The sequence below is a fragment of the Mustela putorius genome, unplaced genomic scaffold (assembly GCF_011764305.1).
Source record: "Mustela putorius furo isolate JIRA1106 unplaced genomic scaffold, ASM1176430v1.1 tig00000281_pilon_pilon_pilon, whole genome shotgun sequence".
Lineage (NCBI taxonomy): Eukaryota > Metazoa > Chordata > Mammalia > Carnivora > Mustelidae > Mustela > Mustela putorius.
In genome coordinates this window covers 1,325,746-1,338,065 of record NW_025421343.1, presented here as the reverse complement: position 1 = coordinate 1,338,065, position 12,320 = coordinate 1,325,746, and the positions used below count along the sequence as shown (strand labels likewise).

General features: G+C 44.1%; 2 protein-coding genes across 2 annotated transcripts in view; both read left to right on the top strand.

Moving 5' to 3' along the window:
• FIGLA (folliculogenesis specific bHLH transcription factor) overlaps positions 1-12,157 on the top strand; it is a 28,831-nt gene extending 16,674 nt beyond the window's left edge. The window contains exon 4 of the mRNA XM_045079325.1: positions 12,044-12,157. Coding sequence (XP_044935260.1) covers positions 12,044-12,157 — 114 coding nt within the window. The remainder of the gene's footprint in view (positions 1-12,043) is intronic.
• Positions 11,291-12,320, top strand: part of ADD2 (adducin 2) — a 103,974-nt gene continuing 102,944 nt past the window's right edge. Inside the window, exon 1 of the mRNA XM_004742146.3 lies at positions 11,291-11,834. The gene's annotated coding sequence lies outside the window, so the exon portion shown is untranslated. The remainder of the gene's footprint in view (positions 11,835-12,320) is intronic.

The following is a 12,320-nucleotide window of genomic DNA, read 5'->3' as shown; positions in this document are numbered from 1 at the left end:
CAAAGACCATCCTCAGTGTTGTGGAGTGAGATACTAATTGTGCTGGGGTCAGAGGGACTTTGGAAAAGAGTATGTGGACAAGCATAAGTGCCTGTCATAGGGCCTGGATGTGCTACCGTCTCATACTTCTAAATTTTGGCCTGTTCTGGAAATATGCCTTAGAAGGGTTTCTGAGAGAAGGAGGCCTCTAGGGGTGGTAGATTTCCACGACCCCATCTGCAGGTTGTGGTAATCTCTGTGTGAAATTAATCACTGGGGACACTTCTTCTACTAACATTTTAAGTTCTGAAGTGAGATGGTCTAGCCAGCTGGGATGAATTCATTAGCACCCTGGGAAGGCCCTGAAGCATCGATCTCCTGCCTTCCAGCTCACATTTCCCCAGATCCTGGCTGTATGCGATAGCAAAATATCCCACCTCAGTGTGGTGGTCTAGAGTTCTCCCTGGGAACAAATCTGTCCATCCCAGTGTTTGCTGATGGTCCGTAGGGCATATTCATGGGCTTAGTGAGCAGAGTATTTTAAAAACTCAGACTTCCCTTTGATGGGGTAGGTGTCCTCTGGTTGTCAGCCCCACCATTCCTTCTTGCATTACCAGTTTAGGCATTAAACTTTGCTGCCCTGGACCAAGAGTTCTGGGACTCAGCATGAGTCTGCACTAGTGGTTGTGTTGGCTCAGGATGCTACTGTGTCCTCTAAACTTTGGGGGTTTAGGGAGTGGTGCCTTGATGATATGGATGCTGGTTGTCCTCCCTGGAATTTGGGAAAGGTGAGACCTAGAGCATACAAGACAGGATCCATCTAACCTTGGAGCAATGCCATCTCCAATGGAGGGTGCCATGGGCTGCAGCTATTCAGGAAGAGATCTAAGCAGCACCTGAGGCAGACTCTTGAGACCCCCATGTGATCAGCATGAAAAGAAAATATTAGAGGGAAAATGAGTTTCTTTGATGAAAATAAGTGGGGGATTTCCTTCATTGTAACTCTCAATCTTCTGTCCCCACAGAAAAATTAAATCAATCACAAAAGTGGGTTTAGTGTACGTGTGTGAAGTTCAGTGTGTTTGACAAGATCTCTACCTGGTATGTGCTCCTAACTCTGGCAGTGAGCTGAACATAATTTGAGAAAGCTAATCATTTCTGTCTCTCTGACCTATGATGGGCCTGGTAGTTAAATTAATTGAAGTAAGTCTTAATCAATTCTAGTGGACTTCCAGGGGGAATATTTATATGACTTTTATAAAAGGCCTATCTTGTTGGTCCCACATAGATACAGAGGAGACGGCAAGAGTTGAGTGTAAGGGTCTCTCAAAGATAGAGGCAGGACTTCTCTGATGCCCTACTGACCTCCCTTGAGACAGACTGCTCTTTGGGTTAGCAGAGAGGCATCGAATACTGGGACCACATAAGCTGGCCCCTGAGGGAATTCACTGCGTCCTCCAACCCTCCACCTTCTCTGCTTGTTCTAATCTCCGGGTTATCCCATTGCACTGGATTAGCAATAAAATGGATTCCAAAGACACAGTGTTAAAAGTAGATCTTTCAATGGGAGCGTAGGGTCTATAAATACAACTTGATTATTTTGGGGACCTCTTCTCCTCTTTGGAAGACTTTGGTCCCCAAGAATATATTGTTCTAGCAACACCAGTGTGGAAGATTGGCCTGGGGCACCTGCCTCATTGAGGTGTTCTGAGGTGAGAAGAACCTAAGAGTTTTCCTGCATCATACAATTTGGAGCTGGTCCCCAAGGGAAGAGACAGACCATGTGGGACTTGGTGGCCAAAGCCCTGCTCATAATAAAGGAGCTTATTTGCTGGAAGATCATCTGTGCAGCTCTCCCTATAGATGTGAGATGGCAAGGCTATGGTCACAATGTTGGTTCTAATCTCATACTTCAAAACAGGATTGACAATTATGAGCACAATTTAGATGGGAAGAAATGTAACTTTCTCCATTGAATTCTACTTTTGAGAACCCAGTAAGACCCTCTGACACAGATGGTGGCAAGACTGGTTTACCCCATTAAGGGTAAGTACTTCTTTGAGTAAATACTGTATCTGTTTAATGTTCAGAATCCCCATGGGGCTTTTTTGCCTCTTATGCTAGCTCTTCTAGGAGATCCTCTCATCCTCCTTTAGGTACAGCAAAGAGAGTATGTACTATGGAGGCTGGAATGGGAATGCTCATGTGTATCTCCCCAACTAGTCCTTGGGCCCCCGGTCTTGTTGAGCTGATGTCTGCTGTGGATGTCCTTGATCCCATTGTGGCTTCTCTTCTCTTAGGCCAGGCTTGCTGGACTTTTGCCTTTTAGAACCCAGGCATCTTCTGGTCTACCTGACTTCTCCACTCCCAGATGGGCTATGCAGCTGCCCTCAGGTACATACTTGATGATGTCCCTCAGGCATGTGGTCTCTAAACTTCCATGAGAGGCTATACCCCACAAAGTGGGTATGAATCCTTGCTTTCCTCAGATTCTTCTTTACCTTTCTGTCCCCTTAGGTAATTCTTCCCCATCCCTGGGTCAAGGCCTGGGATGGCATGGTGTAGAACCCCTTCCCAAGGATCAAGCAGCTTCTACAAACTATTTCTATCCCCTCTGAGTAACTACTTCCTGCTGTTTCAACTTTCATCTCCATTTTTGGTTGTAGGAATTCTTCCTCACATCATATCTTGCCTCCTCCCTGCTTTGTGACCACCTGAGTTGCCATCTGAGGTCTGGCCCGCCAGAACCCATGTGTTTTTTCTCCCTTTCAACAAAGTCAGCTTCTCTCAAATGAGAGCCTTGCTTTTCAGACTACTATTGCTGGGAACTGAATTCTGAAGCTAAGTAAGTGAGGGCTTCTGGTTGGTATCTATCTACCTCTCTCCCTACCCCCACACCCAAGCCTTGGCTCAGTGGGTGGACAGTAAGGTACATTGGATGATATGTCAAGCCATGCAGCTATACAACCAACAACAGCAGCATGCCCACCTTATCAGAGTGGCTGAGTAGCAAGCTGAGTCTGTTTCTCAGACCACCCTCTTCCTGGACCCTCAACTATTCAGATGAGGCCAACAGGTTGTTTTTTTTTTGGTTTTTTTTTTTTTTTTTTTTTTTTTTAATGAACTGTGAGACTAAAGCAACATCAATAATCTCCAGCAAGTTTTCATTATCTGATTATTCAGTATTACATTTCTGGAATTTTCTGGCAAATACTTAAAACCAAACTAAGACAATAATCTGTAATACACTAGACTCTAGGCTATAGGATCAAATTAACCTTTACCTTCTCGGGTAAACCCAGCAATACCTGAATTTGTCTCTTAGGTTTAACATACTCTGGATATGTGAAAAATTTTTAAAAATGAAACTTTTTTTTTTAAAGATTTTATTTATTTGCCAGAGAGAGAGAGAGAGAGAGCACAGGCAGGCAGAGTGGCAGCAGAGGCAGAGGGAGAAGCAGGCTCCCCGCCGAGCAAGGAGCCTGATGTGGGACTCTATCCCAGGATGCTGGGATCATGACCTGAGAGGAAGGCAGCCGCCCAACCAACTAAGCCACCCAGGCGTCCCTAAAAATGAAACTTTTAAAGCTAAACTGGAACTCAGTGTTAGCTTAATCATGTATATGGTGGAAGGACTTGATCAAGATCAGAAAAGTTGTTGATACTTATTTTGTGCTGGGCATGTTTCCTGGTGGTGTATATATACTAACGTATTTAATTTGCATGACCATCCTGCGCTGTATAATTATATCCATTTTACCCATCAGGAAACTAGAAAACAGAAGTTAAGGAACTTGCCCAGTATCCACTGGGTCGGTAAAGGATGGAATCAGGGCATGTAGGTAATAGTGTTAAACTCTTTACTGCCTTTCATTCTAACAAAATTCACCCTTGAAATATAGAGGAGACTAGACTAGGAAATAGGTAAATGTGTTTTTATAAACTGAATTAAACACATGACTACAGTGCTTTATTATCCACAGTGATTGATTGGAGTGGCTTTGTTTTTCATCATGTTTTTTTTTTCTTCAAATTGAGATTTCAGAATACTAAGACCCAAAATGATCTTACCATCTTAGTAAAACCACTAATGGAAATATACTAAAAGGCTTCTAAATTTATTTCTTATACAACTGAATTAAGAAATTATCACATTTATATACCAGTGTGTGTTCTGTTTCTTCTTATTCTATCATTAACATGTAGTCTTTATTATAAGTTTTAATGGTCCATTAAATGGAATGGTTTTCTAATTTTTGGACACTTAAGTTGTGTTCAGTATTTTGTTTTCATAAACATGGCAAATAGCCTGATGTGTTTACCTATTTCTTCCTTTCCTTTTCCTTTTCTTTTCTCTTTTTTAGGATAGATTCATAGAAGTGGAAGTCCTGAGTCATAGGTAGGTACAATCTATGACTTGATGCATGAGGCCATTTATAATACCACCAGCTTTTAGGGCCAATTTCACTATATCCTTGCTAACAGTGGGATTTATTAATATGATAGAATTTTCATAGGTAAAAACCGATATCTTTCAATTTAAACAGTTTTGGTTACTAATGAAATATTTCTTACATAGTTCTTTTGGTACTGTTTTTATTGTTTAGCCATTTATAAGGGACTCTCTTCTTTGTTACAGGCTCCCCCAAATATGAAAAGTGAAAAGGCCAGCCCAGGGCTACCTTCTAGAGACAAATAAATGCAGTCTTGAAAGTTGAAGTCTCTTAAAAAAATTGTGATAATTCAAAGTTTAACAATTACCTTTTAAATGCCCTAACTTGTCACATACTTACTCAACTCTTTTTCCTTAATCTCATGCTTTAAAAAAATAGATCTCAGAGTGTTCAGCCTTCATGCTTATCCTTCAGCCCTATGCAGCTTCCATTCTCCTCTTTTTAGGACTTATATCTAATATCTTTCATTCTGTCTGTTTTCATCACTTAAGGAATAAGTGCCTATTACCCTTCCTGGGGAAATTAACCTTTAATAGGAATGTAAACTTAAGCTAGAAGAGTATGGAGTGGTAGGCTTTGGCCACTGGCAGTAACAGTTTTCAAGGCTGTCTAAAAACCCAGCTAAGGCCATAATCCTGAGTATAGAGACAGTCTTCATCTTTATAACATTGCTCACCTGGCACTTAACATATGCTGTATCTGTTCCCATACTTTACATATGTTACCTTGCTCTCACAACAGTCCTATGAGATAGACCTGCTGGTCCCTGTTGTACAGGTAGAGAAACCAAGACACAAAGTGTGTATCTCCTTGGGCTGACATAATATAAATCCTGTACTGGGTGGCTTTAAACAATGGTTTAGCAGTTCTGGAGGCTGAGAAGTCCAAGGTCAAGATCAGATGGGTTTTGGTTTCTGGTGAGGTTGTTCTTCCTGGTTTACAGACTTCTCTCTGTGGCTTCACATGGTAGGGTGGGAGTGGGTGGAGAGACTGAGCAGTGGTGTGCGTGAGTGAGCAAACTCTTGTCTCCCTTCCTCATAGAAGGACACCAATCCTATTGGATTAAGAACCCTAACCTGGGGCGCCTGGGTGGCTCAGTGGGTTAAGCCGCTGCCTTCGGCTCAGGTCATGATCTCAGGGTCCTGGGATCGAGTCCCACATCGGGCTCTCTGCTCAGCGGGGAGCCTGCTTCCTCCTCTCTCTCTGCCTGCCTCTCTGCCTACTTGTGATCTCTGTCTGTCAAATTTAATAAATAAAATCTTTAGAAGAAAAAAAAACAAAAACAAAAACAAAAAAATACCCTAACCTTATGACCTCATTTAACCTTAGCAACCACCCAAAACCCCGATCTCTAAGTACAGTCATATTGGGGGTTAGGCTTCAACATATGAATCTGGTGGGAGGGGAGGAGGGGGGACACAATTCAGTCCATGGCTTTTGGCCCCTGACTCTAAAAGTTCATGCTCTTAACACATGCAAAATACACTCAACAGCCCCAAAAGTCTTAACTGGTTCTAGCATGAGTTCTCAAGTCTGAAGTTCAAAGTCTCATCTAAATATCCTCTAAATCACGTATGGGTGAGAGTTGAGGTATGATTCATTCTGAGGTGAAATTCTCTTCCAGCCATGAGTCTGTGAAACCAGATAAGTATGTGCTTCTAAAATACAGTGGTGAACAGGCATAGGACAGACATTCCCATTCAAAGGGAAGAAATCAGAAAGAAGAAAGTGATGGGTTCCAGGCAATTCCCAAACCTGGCAAGGCAAATTCCATTATATCTTAAGCCTTATACCCTCTTTGGCTCAGTGTCCTACCTTCCAGGCCCACTGAGGTGGAAGCATCACCCTACACAGCTCTGCAGTGGCCCTGCCCCCTGAAGCCTGGAGGAAGCCAACCTGACCCATGGGTTTGTGGTTGGAATGGCAGCCCTGGTGATCTCTGAATCATTTTTGGGGTCATTCTTCCCTTTCCTGGAAGAGCAGTGCACATTTGCAACTGAGTAGCTTTGTGGTCTCATCCTGTAAGATCCAAGGAATTCGACAGCCTTCTTTCATTATGTCCTGCTTTAGTTCAATCTAGCACTCTCTCTTTTGGAAAAACCCATCTCTATTCCTAGCCTCTGCTAAGATGACTGATAAGGTCCATGAATTACACTCCATGACCTCTTTATCAAATGGTTATTCAGCCATACCCTTAGTGCTGTCTTCAGAACAAGGTTTTTCACTTTTGGCAACATGGATGGGCTGAGAATTTTCCCAGTCTTCAAGCTCTGATTCCTTTGTGTTTAATGATTCTTCCTTTAATTCATCTCTCCTCTTGTATTTTACTATAAGCAGTAAGAAGGACCCTAGTTGCACTTACACTATTTTGCTTAGAAATCTCTCCTGTAAAATACCTGATTTTATCACTTGTAAGTTCTACCTTCTATAGAACACTAGGACACAATTTAGCCAAGCTCTCTGCCACTTTATAATAGGAATTACCTTTCCTCTGGAGTCTGGGACCTTTCTACCAGCTGTGGGTGCCGCTTTACCACCCTGCTCTATATGGTTCTTCCCTGGGGTTAGGGCTGCTGATGGTCTCATTCTGATCAGTAATAAGACTAAGTACTTACATTTGGTATCCTAATTTGTCTGCATGACAACCCTGGATGGTAGGAGATTTAGTTTTCTAGGGTTGTCCTAACAAATTACTGGGTGACTTGAACCAGAAGTTTACCGAGATCAAGAAGTCAGGGTATCAAGAGAGTTGGTTTTCCTCTCCTTGGCTGTGGGTGGTTGATATCTCCCTGTGCCTTCACATGGTCTTCTGTCTGTGCCAGTCATGTCCACATTTCCTCTTATAAATATACCCATCCTATTGGATTAGGACCTATCCACATCACCTAGTTTTTTAATCTTTTAAACATCTCATTGATTTATCTCCGTTATCTCTTTGAAGACCCCATCTCCAATTATAGTCACATTTTGAGGTTCTGGAGGTTAGGTCTTCAACATAGCAATTGGCGACAGGGGTTTGGTAGGGGGAACACCATTCAACCCACAGCAGAGGGCAAGGGCTGTTACCCTTATTATACAGCTAGAAAGTGAAACCTGGGTCAGTTCTTCCTCAGTGCACACAGTCACTGGGAGTGAGGCTGGAGCCCCAGGTCCTGGACTCCCAGTTCATTTTCTTTCCACAGCAGGCCTCAGCCACAGGTTGGCTATACTTTCGCCTGCTTGGAGAGGGGCATCTTCAGGAAACCTAGACTTGGAATTTATCATTGGTCTTGCTTTGAAAGCACTGTATTTCCTCCCTTCTTAAATTTGATTTCCCTCAAAGTAGGCCATGATTTATAGTTTATTTGGGAGACAAGCCCAGGAACTACCAGTAGGATAGTGGGGAAGTAATATAGGGGAGAAAAGCCAGACTATGAAAGATGCATGACTGGGCAGGTTGCTGCTGTGGGCCACTGGGTCTTAGTCCTGCTGAGGCACTCTGGAAGACTATGTACAACATGCTTCAGAGGTGTCCTTCCAACATTTAGGAATGAGGGAGCCAGGCTGTTCCTCAACTCTTGATGGTCATTGTTTGAGAGCTGATCCTCTGGGGTGTCAATCCCTCCAGCACCTTTGACATGCCCTAGAGAAGGCCATCTATAACTATGCTTGTACCTGGAGAGTGCTAAGGCACTGTATTAGTTATATATTGCTGTGTAACAAATTACTACAAACATAGTAACTTAACACATTCATTATCTCACCATTTCAGTGGATGAGGAGTCACACCTGGGCATGGCTTAGCTGGGTCTTCTGCTTTAAGCTCACTCTCAAGGCAGAAATCAAGGTGTTAGTCTGGGCTGGGGTGTCAGCTGAAGGCTTGACTGGGGAAGGGTCTGCTTCCAAGTTCATTCCTCTAGGACTTATGGACTGATGTTTTAGCTGGTGGTTGACCAGGTATCACCTATAGTTCCTTGTTGTGTAGCTCTTCTTAGCATTGCTACTTAATCAAAGCATACAAACCAAGAAGGCAATCAAGAAAGTCAGCAAGATGAAGAATCTTATGTAAGGCAATCACAGAAACGATATCCCATCCCCTTTGCTGTATTCTGTTGGTTAGGATCAAATCACAGGTCCTGTGACACCTAAGAGGGAGGGGATTACACAAGGACATGAATACCAGGAGGTGGAGGCACTATAGTCTATTTCATAGCCATCTGCTCACTTGATAAGTTATTGCTGACTGGAAACATTTTTTGTCAAGAGACCTCAGGATTAGAAATAATTTTACTGCAAATCAGTCAGAAAATCTAATTTTAAACTAAAATTTATTAAAATTTATTTGATGTGGTCATTGGGGGCTAGTCAGATGTGATTTTCTGGACTTGACATGGATTCTTCTGTGCTTTCCTGTCCCTAGTTAAGGGCTAGGCATCTTGGGTTTTCTGTGGTAGGGACTCTGAATTCTTATGATCTTCCCAGGATAGCCTGTGGGGTCAGCTGCAGTTCTTGTTCCTTTTGTAGGATTTCAAGGTGAATTTGGAATTGAGTAAGAACTTCGGGAACTTCAACTAAAATTCCATATAGGTTCTTAATATTATAATATAATGTTATATTTATAAATATATAAATTTCCTTAATATGGAAATTTATATACTGAAGTCTTGCTTCCTATCTGATATTTGAAGAATTCCTATAGCCACAGGATGGCATTAATCTTTCCAGCACTTGTCACATGCAGACAGCATATAAGAGAAGATGGCGGATTTTTTTTTTTTTTTTTTAACTGTGATGACCAGAAGAGCAGAATCACTTTTTGGGGAAAGGAATATATCAGCCTTATCAACTTTATCAGTGTCTTGTACTAGTTCTGCATTTTTAAAAAAGATTTTATTTGACAGAGAGAGACACAGCAAGAGAGGGAACACAAACGGGGGGAGCAGGAGAGGGAGAAGAAGGCTTCCCACTGAACAAGGAGCCCAATGCGGGGCTTGGTCCCTGGACCCTGGGATCCTGATCCGAACCGAAGGCAGACACCTAATGACTGAGCCACCCAGGAGCCCCCTTGTTCTGCATTTTAAAGTTAATTTTTTTTTCCATCTCCTTCCAGAAGCCATGTGCAGGGTAGTGGTTAGGGCTTATAAGCTGTGGAGCTGTATTGTGTGTGTTTGAATCTTTGCTCAACCACTCACTAGCTGTGTGACCTTTGGTCAGTTACCTCTCTGTGTGTCAATCTCTTCAACTGTAAAATGGGATAATGATAGTACTGTCTTTATGGAGTTCTTGTGAGGATTAAATGAATAAAAATGGATGTAAAGCCTTCAGAACACTGGCAGGAGCCACCAAGAGTTTGCAATTACTAGTTTGAGAAAGCTAAATAATACATCAGGAAGAGAAATTTTTGAGTGATGGAGATGACTAAGGGGATTTATGAAGCCTGCTATTTCTGGACTAAACAAAAATTCTCTATTCCCTTTATGGATTCTATTTCCGAAAAGGGCCCACCATAACTATAATTTCAGGGCTCTGGAGGAGATGTTCTTAACTCCCTAGATATCCTCCCTCAGCACCAATAATGCATAGCCACCTGAAGTGTCTCAATAAACACATGACTTCCTGGTGCTGGCCAGACGGAACTTGGATCTTCGTGACTCAGCTGCTTATAATTCTAGCAGGTTTTGACAGGAGAATGGGGAAAAAGCTTGTGGACTCAGCAATTCTGAAAGTGAAATGGGAGTGAGTGAGAAGCTCTGGGTAAGAAAGGAGGGGATAGAGACTGGGGGATGGAGGGGCTGGAAGAGCTAAAGCATCTGAGATGGAGTATTGGCCAGTTCTTGGGTGGTTGTGGTGGCCATCTTCTCTTTTTCCACACCAGGAGTAGCTCACATAGAGTGGCATTTCTTACATGTCAGAGTACAAAGGAATTACTAGGGATGCTTGTTAAATAAAAAGCTTCCTAGGCCCACCTCCAGAAATTGTTTCTGTGGCAGGCCTGTGATGGAGATTCGTGGGTTTTATGGGAGCATCTAACGGTGGTGGTGGCCTAGAGCTAGAATGAGCAGAGGAGCCATGATCGGGTTGGGGGAAATGACCAGGAGCTTTTCTGGAAGCCATACTTGCCCTGCAATCAACATTAAAACAAAAAAACAAAAACAAAACCATGTGGAGTGAATGCTGATTTGGGGAAGCTGGTGGGGCTGGGTGGGGGGAGTGGTTTCTAAAGTCCTAAGCTACCACATGATATTCCTAGTCTGAGGGCATATTGAGAGAAACTGTCAGAAAGTAGAAGTGGAAGATGCTTTAGGTATGCTGTCATTTTACAGACTGAGACAGTATTGCCCAGAAAGGTTAAGTGATTTCATCAAAGTCACACAGCTAGTTAATGGCAGGTCTGAGACTGTAATCAAGTATTCTGGTTCTCCACCCAGTTCCCTATTCACTAAACACCTGTTCCCTCTGGGATGAGGAGAGGGGTGAGAGGAGAAAAGTAATGAGAATTGGAGGGAGCTGGGCGCACAGTCCCAGACCGCAGGACAACAAAAAATTTTGCTATAGTAGAAGAATTAGAATAGGGATAATTTGGGCTCAGATTCAAATGGTCAACAATTGCTATTAAAACCCCTAATAGTTAATTTTCTTTTTTTTTTTTTTAAAGATTTTATTTATTTATTTGACAGAGATCACAAGTAGGCATAGAGGCACAGAGGCAGGCAGAGAGAGAGAGGAGGAAGCAGGCTCCCCGCCAAGCAGAGAGCCCGATGCGTATAATTTTCTAAAGGCAGATTTCCCAGGCAATAAATATTTCAGCTGTAGGACTTTTTTTTTTTTTTTAAATCCTAGGGAGAATATATCGTTAAATGAAGGTCACGTTTCAGATTTCCTTCCTAGTAACAAAATCCTCATACTAGCTCTTGGCTAAGTTCGTAGTGCCCGAGTGGACGTGGGCAGAGGCCGGGCGGTGGGACTGCGGCAGCGCGGGCGGCGGGCATTGCGGGTGGGGGCACTGCAGCATCGCGGCCCTGGGGCAGCCGGGCAGCGGCCCGCTAGAGGGGGCGCTGTGGGCGCCGCCAGGCGTCCTTTTGTCAGCGCGCACGGCCAAGAGAGCTCTCATTTCCTCCCAGCCTTGTGCGGGAAATGGATTTAATTCTGACCGCAGGGCTGTAAGGGACGAGCGTGAGCGACAGCCTTTTGTCAAGAAGTAGCGGCTTCTGTTGTCTGTAATCACCGCTGACGCGGGGAAGCTGCATTGCTGGTGGAATTCCAGGCAGCTCTGACAAGTGTGGGGCTGCAGGATGGGAAGAAAACATTGCTCTGCAGATTAGCTGGGTGCGTTTATTAAGCAGACACCCACAGGAAAAGACAACAAAGCAAAACAGCAACCCACCGTGGAAGACCAGGGATGGATAAGATGCTGTGCAGGAGGTAAGTCCGGCTTGGGAATGGGCGTCGTGGCTTGCCTTGGTTTTGTTTCTTTTGATGGAATTTGAGACCCCTACGGCAACCGTCCGTCCACCGTGCGCGAGCTGGTTGGTCCCGATTGTCAAGGGTCTGCTAGTGTGTGTGTGTGTGTGTGTGTGTGTGTGTGTGAGTGATGCCGCCCTTCCCCACAGCTGTGCGTTTTGTGTCTAAAGGTTTCTGTGGATGATGTAAAATTGGAGGATCTTCGGAAAGATCCTCCGGGGCTGAGTAGGGCTGGCCTCTGCGTGGGGACGGTGGGACGCACTCGCTCCGAGCGCCACGCCTGACAGGTGGGGCATTCTTCTGGGTCAGGGCTGGCGGGCGGCAAGCGTCGCACGGGGGCTGCCCCTCCCTAACCTTCCTGCTTGGCCGCCGCCCTCCCGGGAAGCGGTGAGGGGTGCTCGGCGGGCTGGGCGCGTCCCCCGGGCGTCGTCAAGGCTCGAGGCGGGG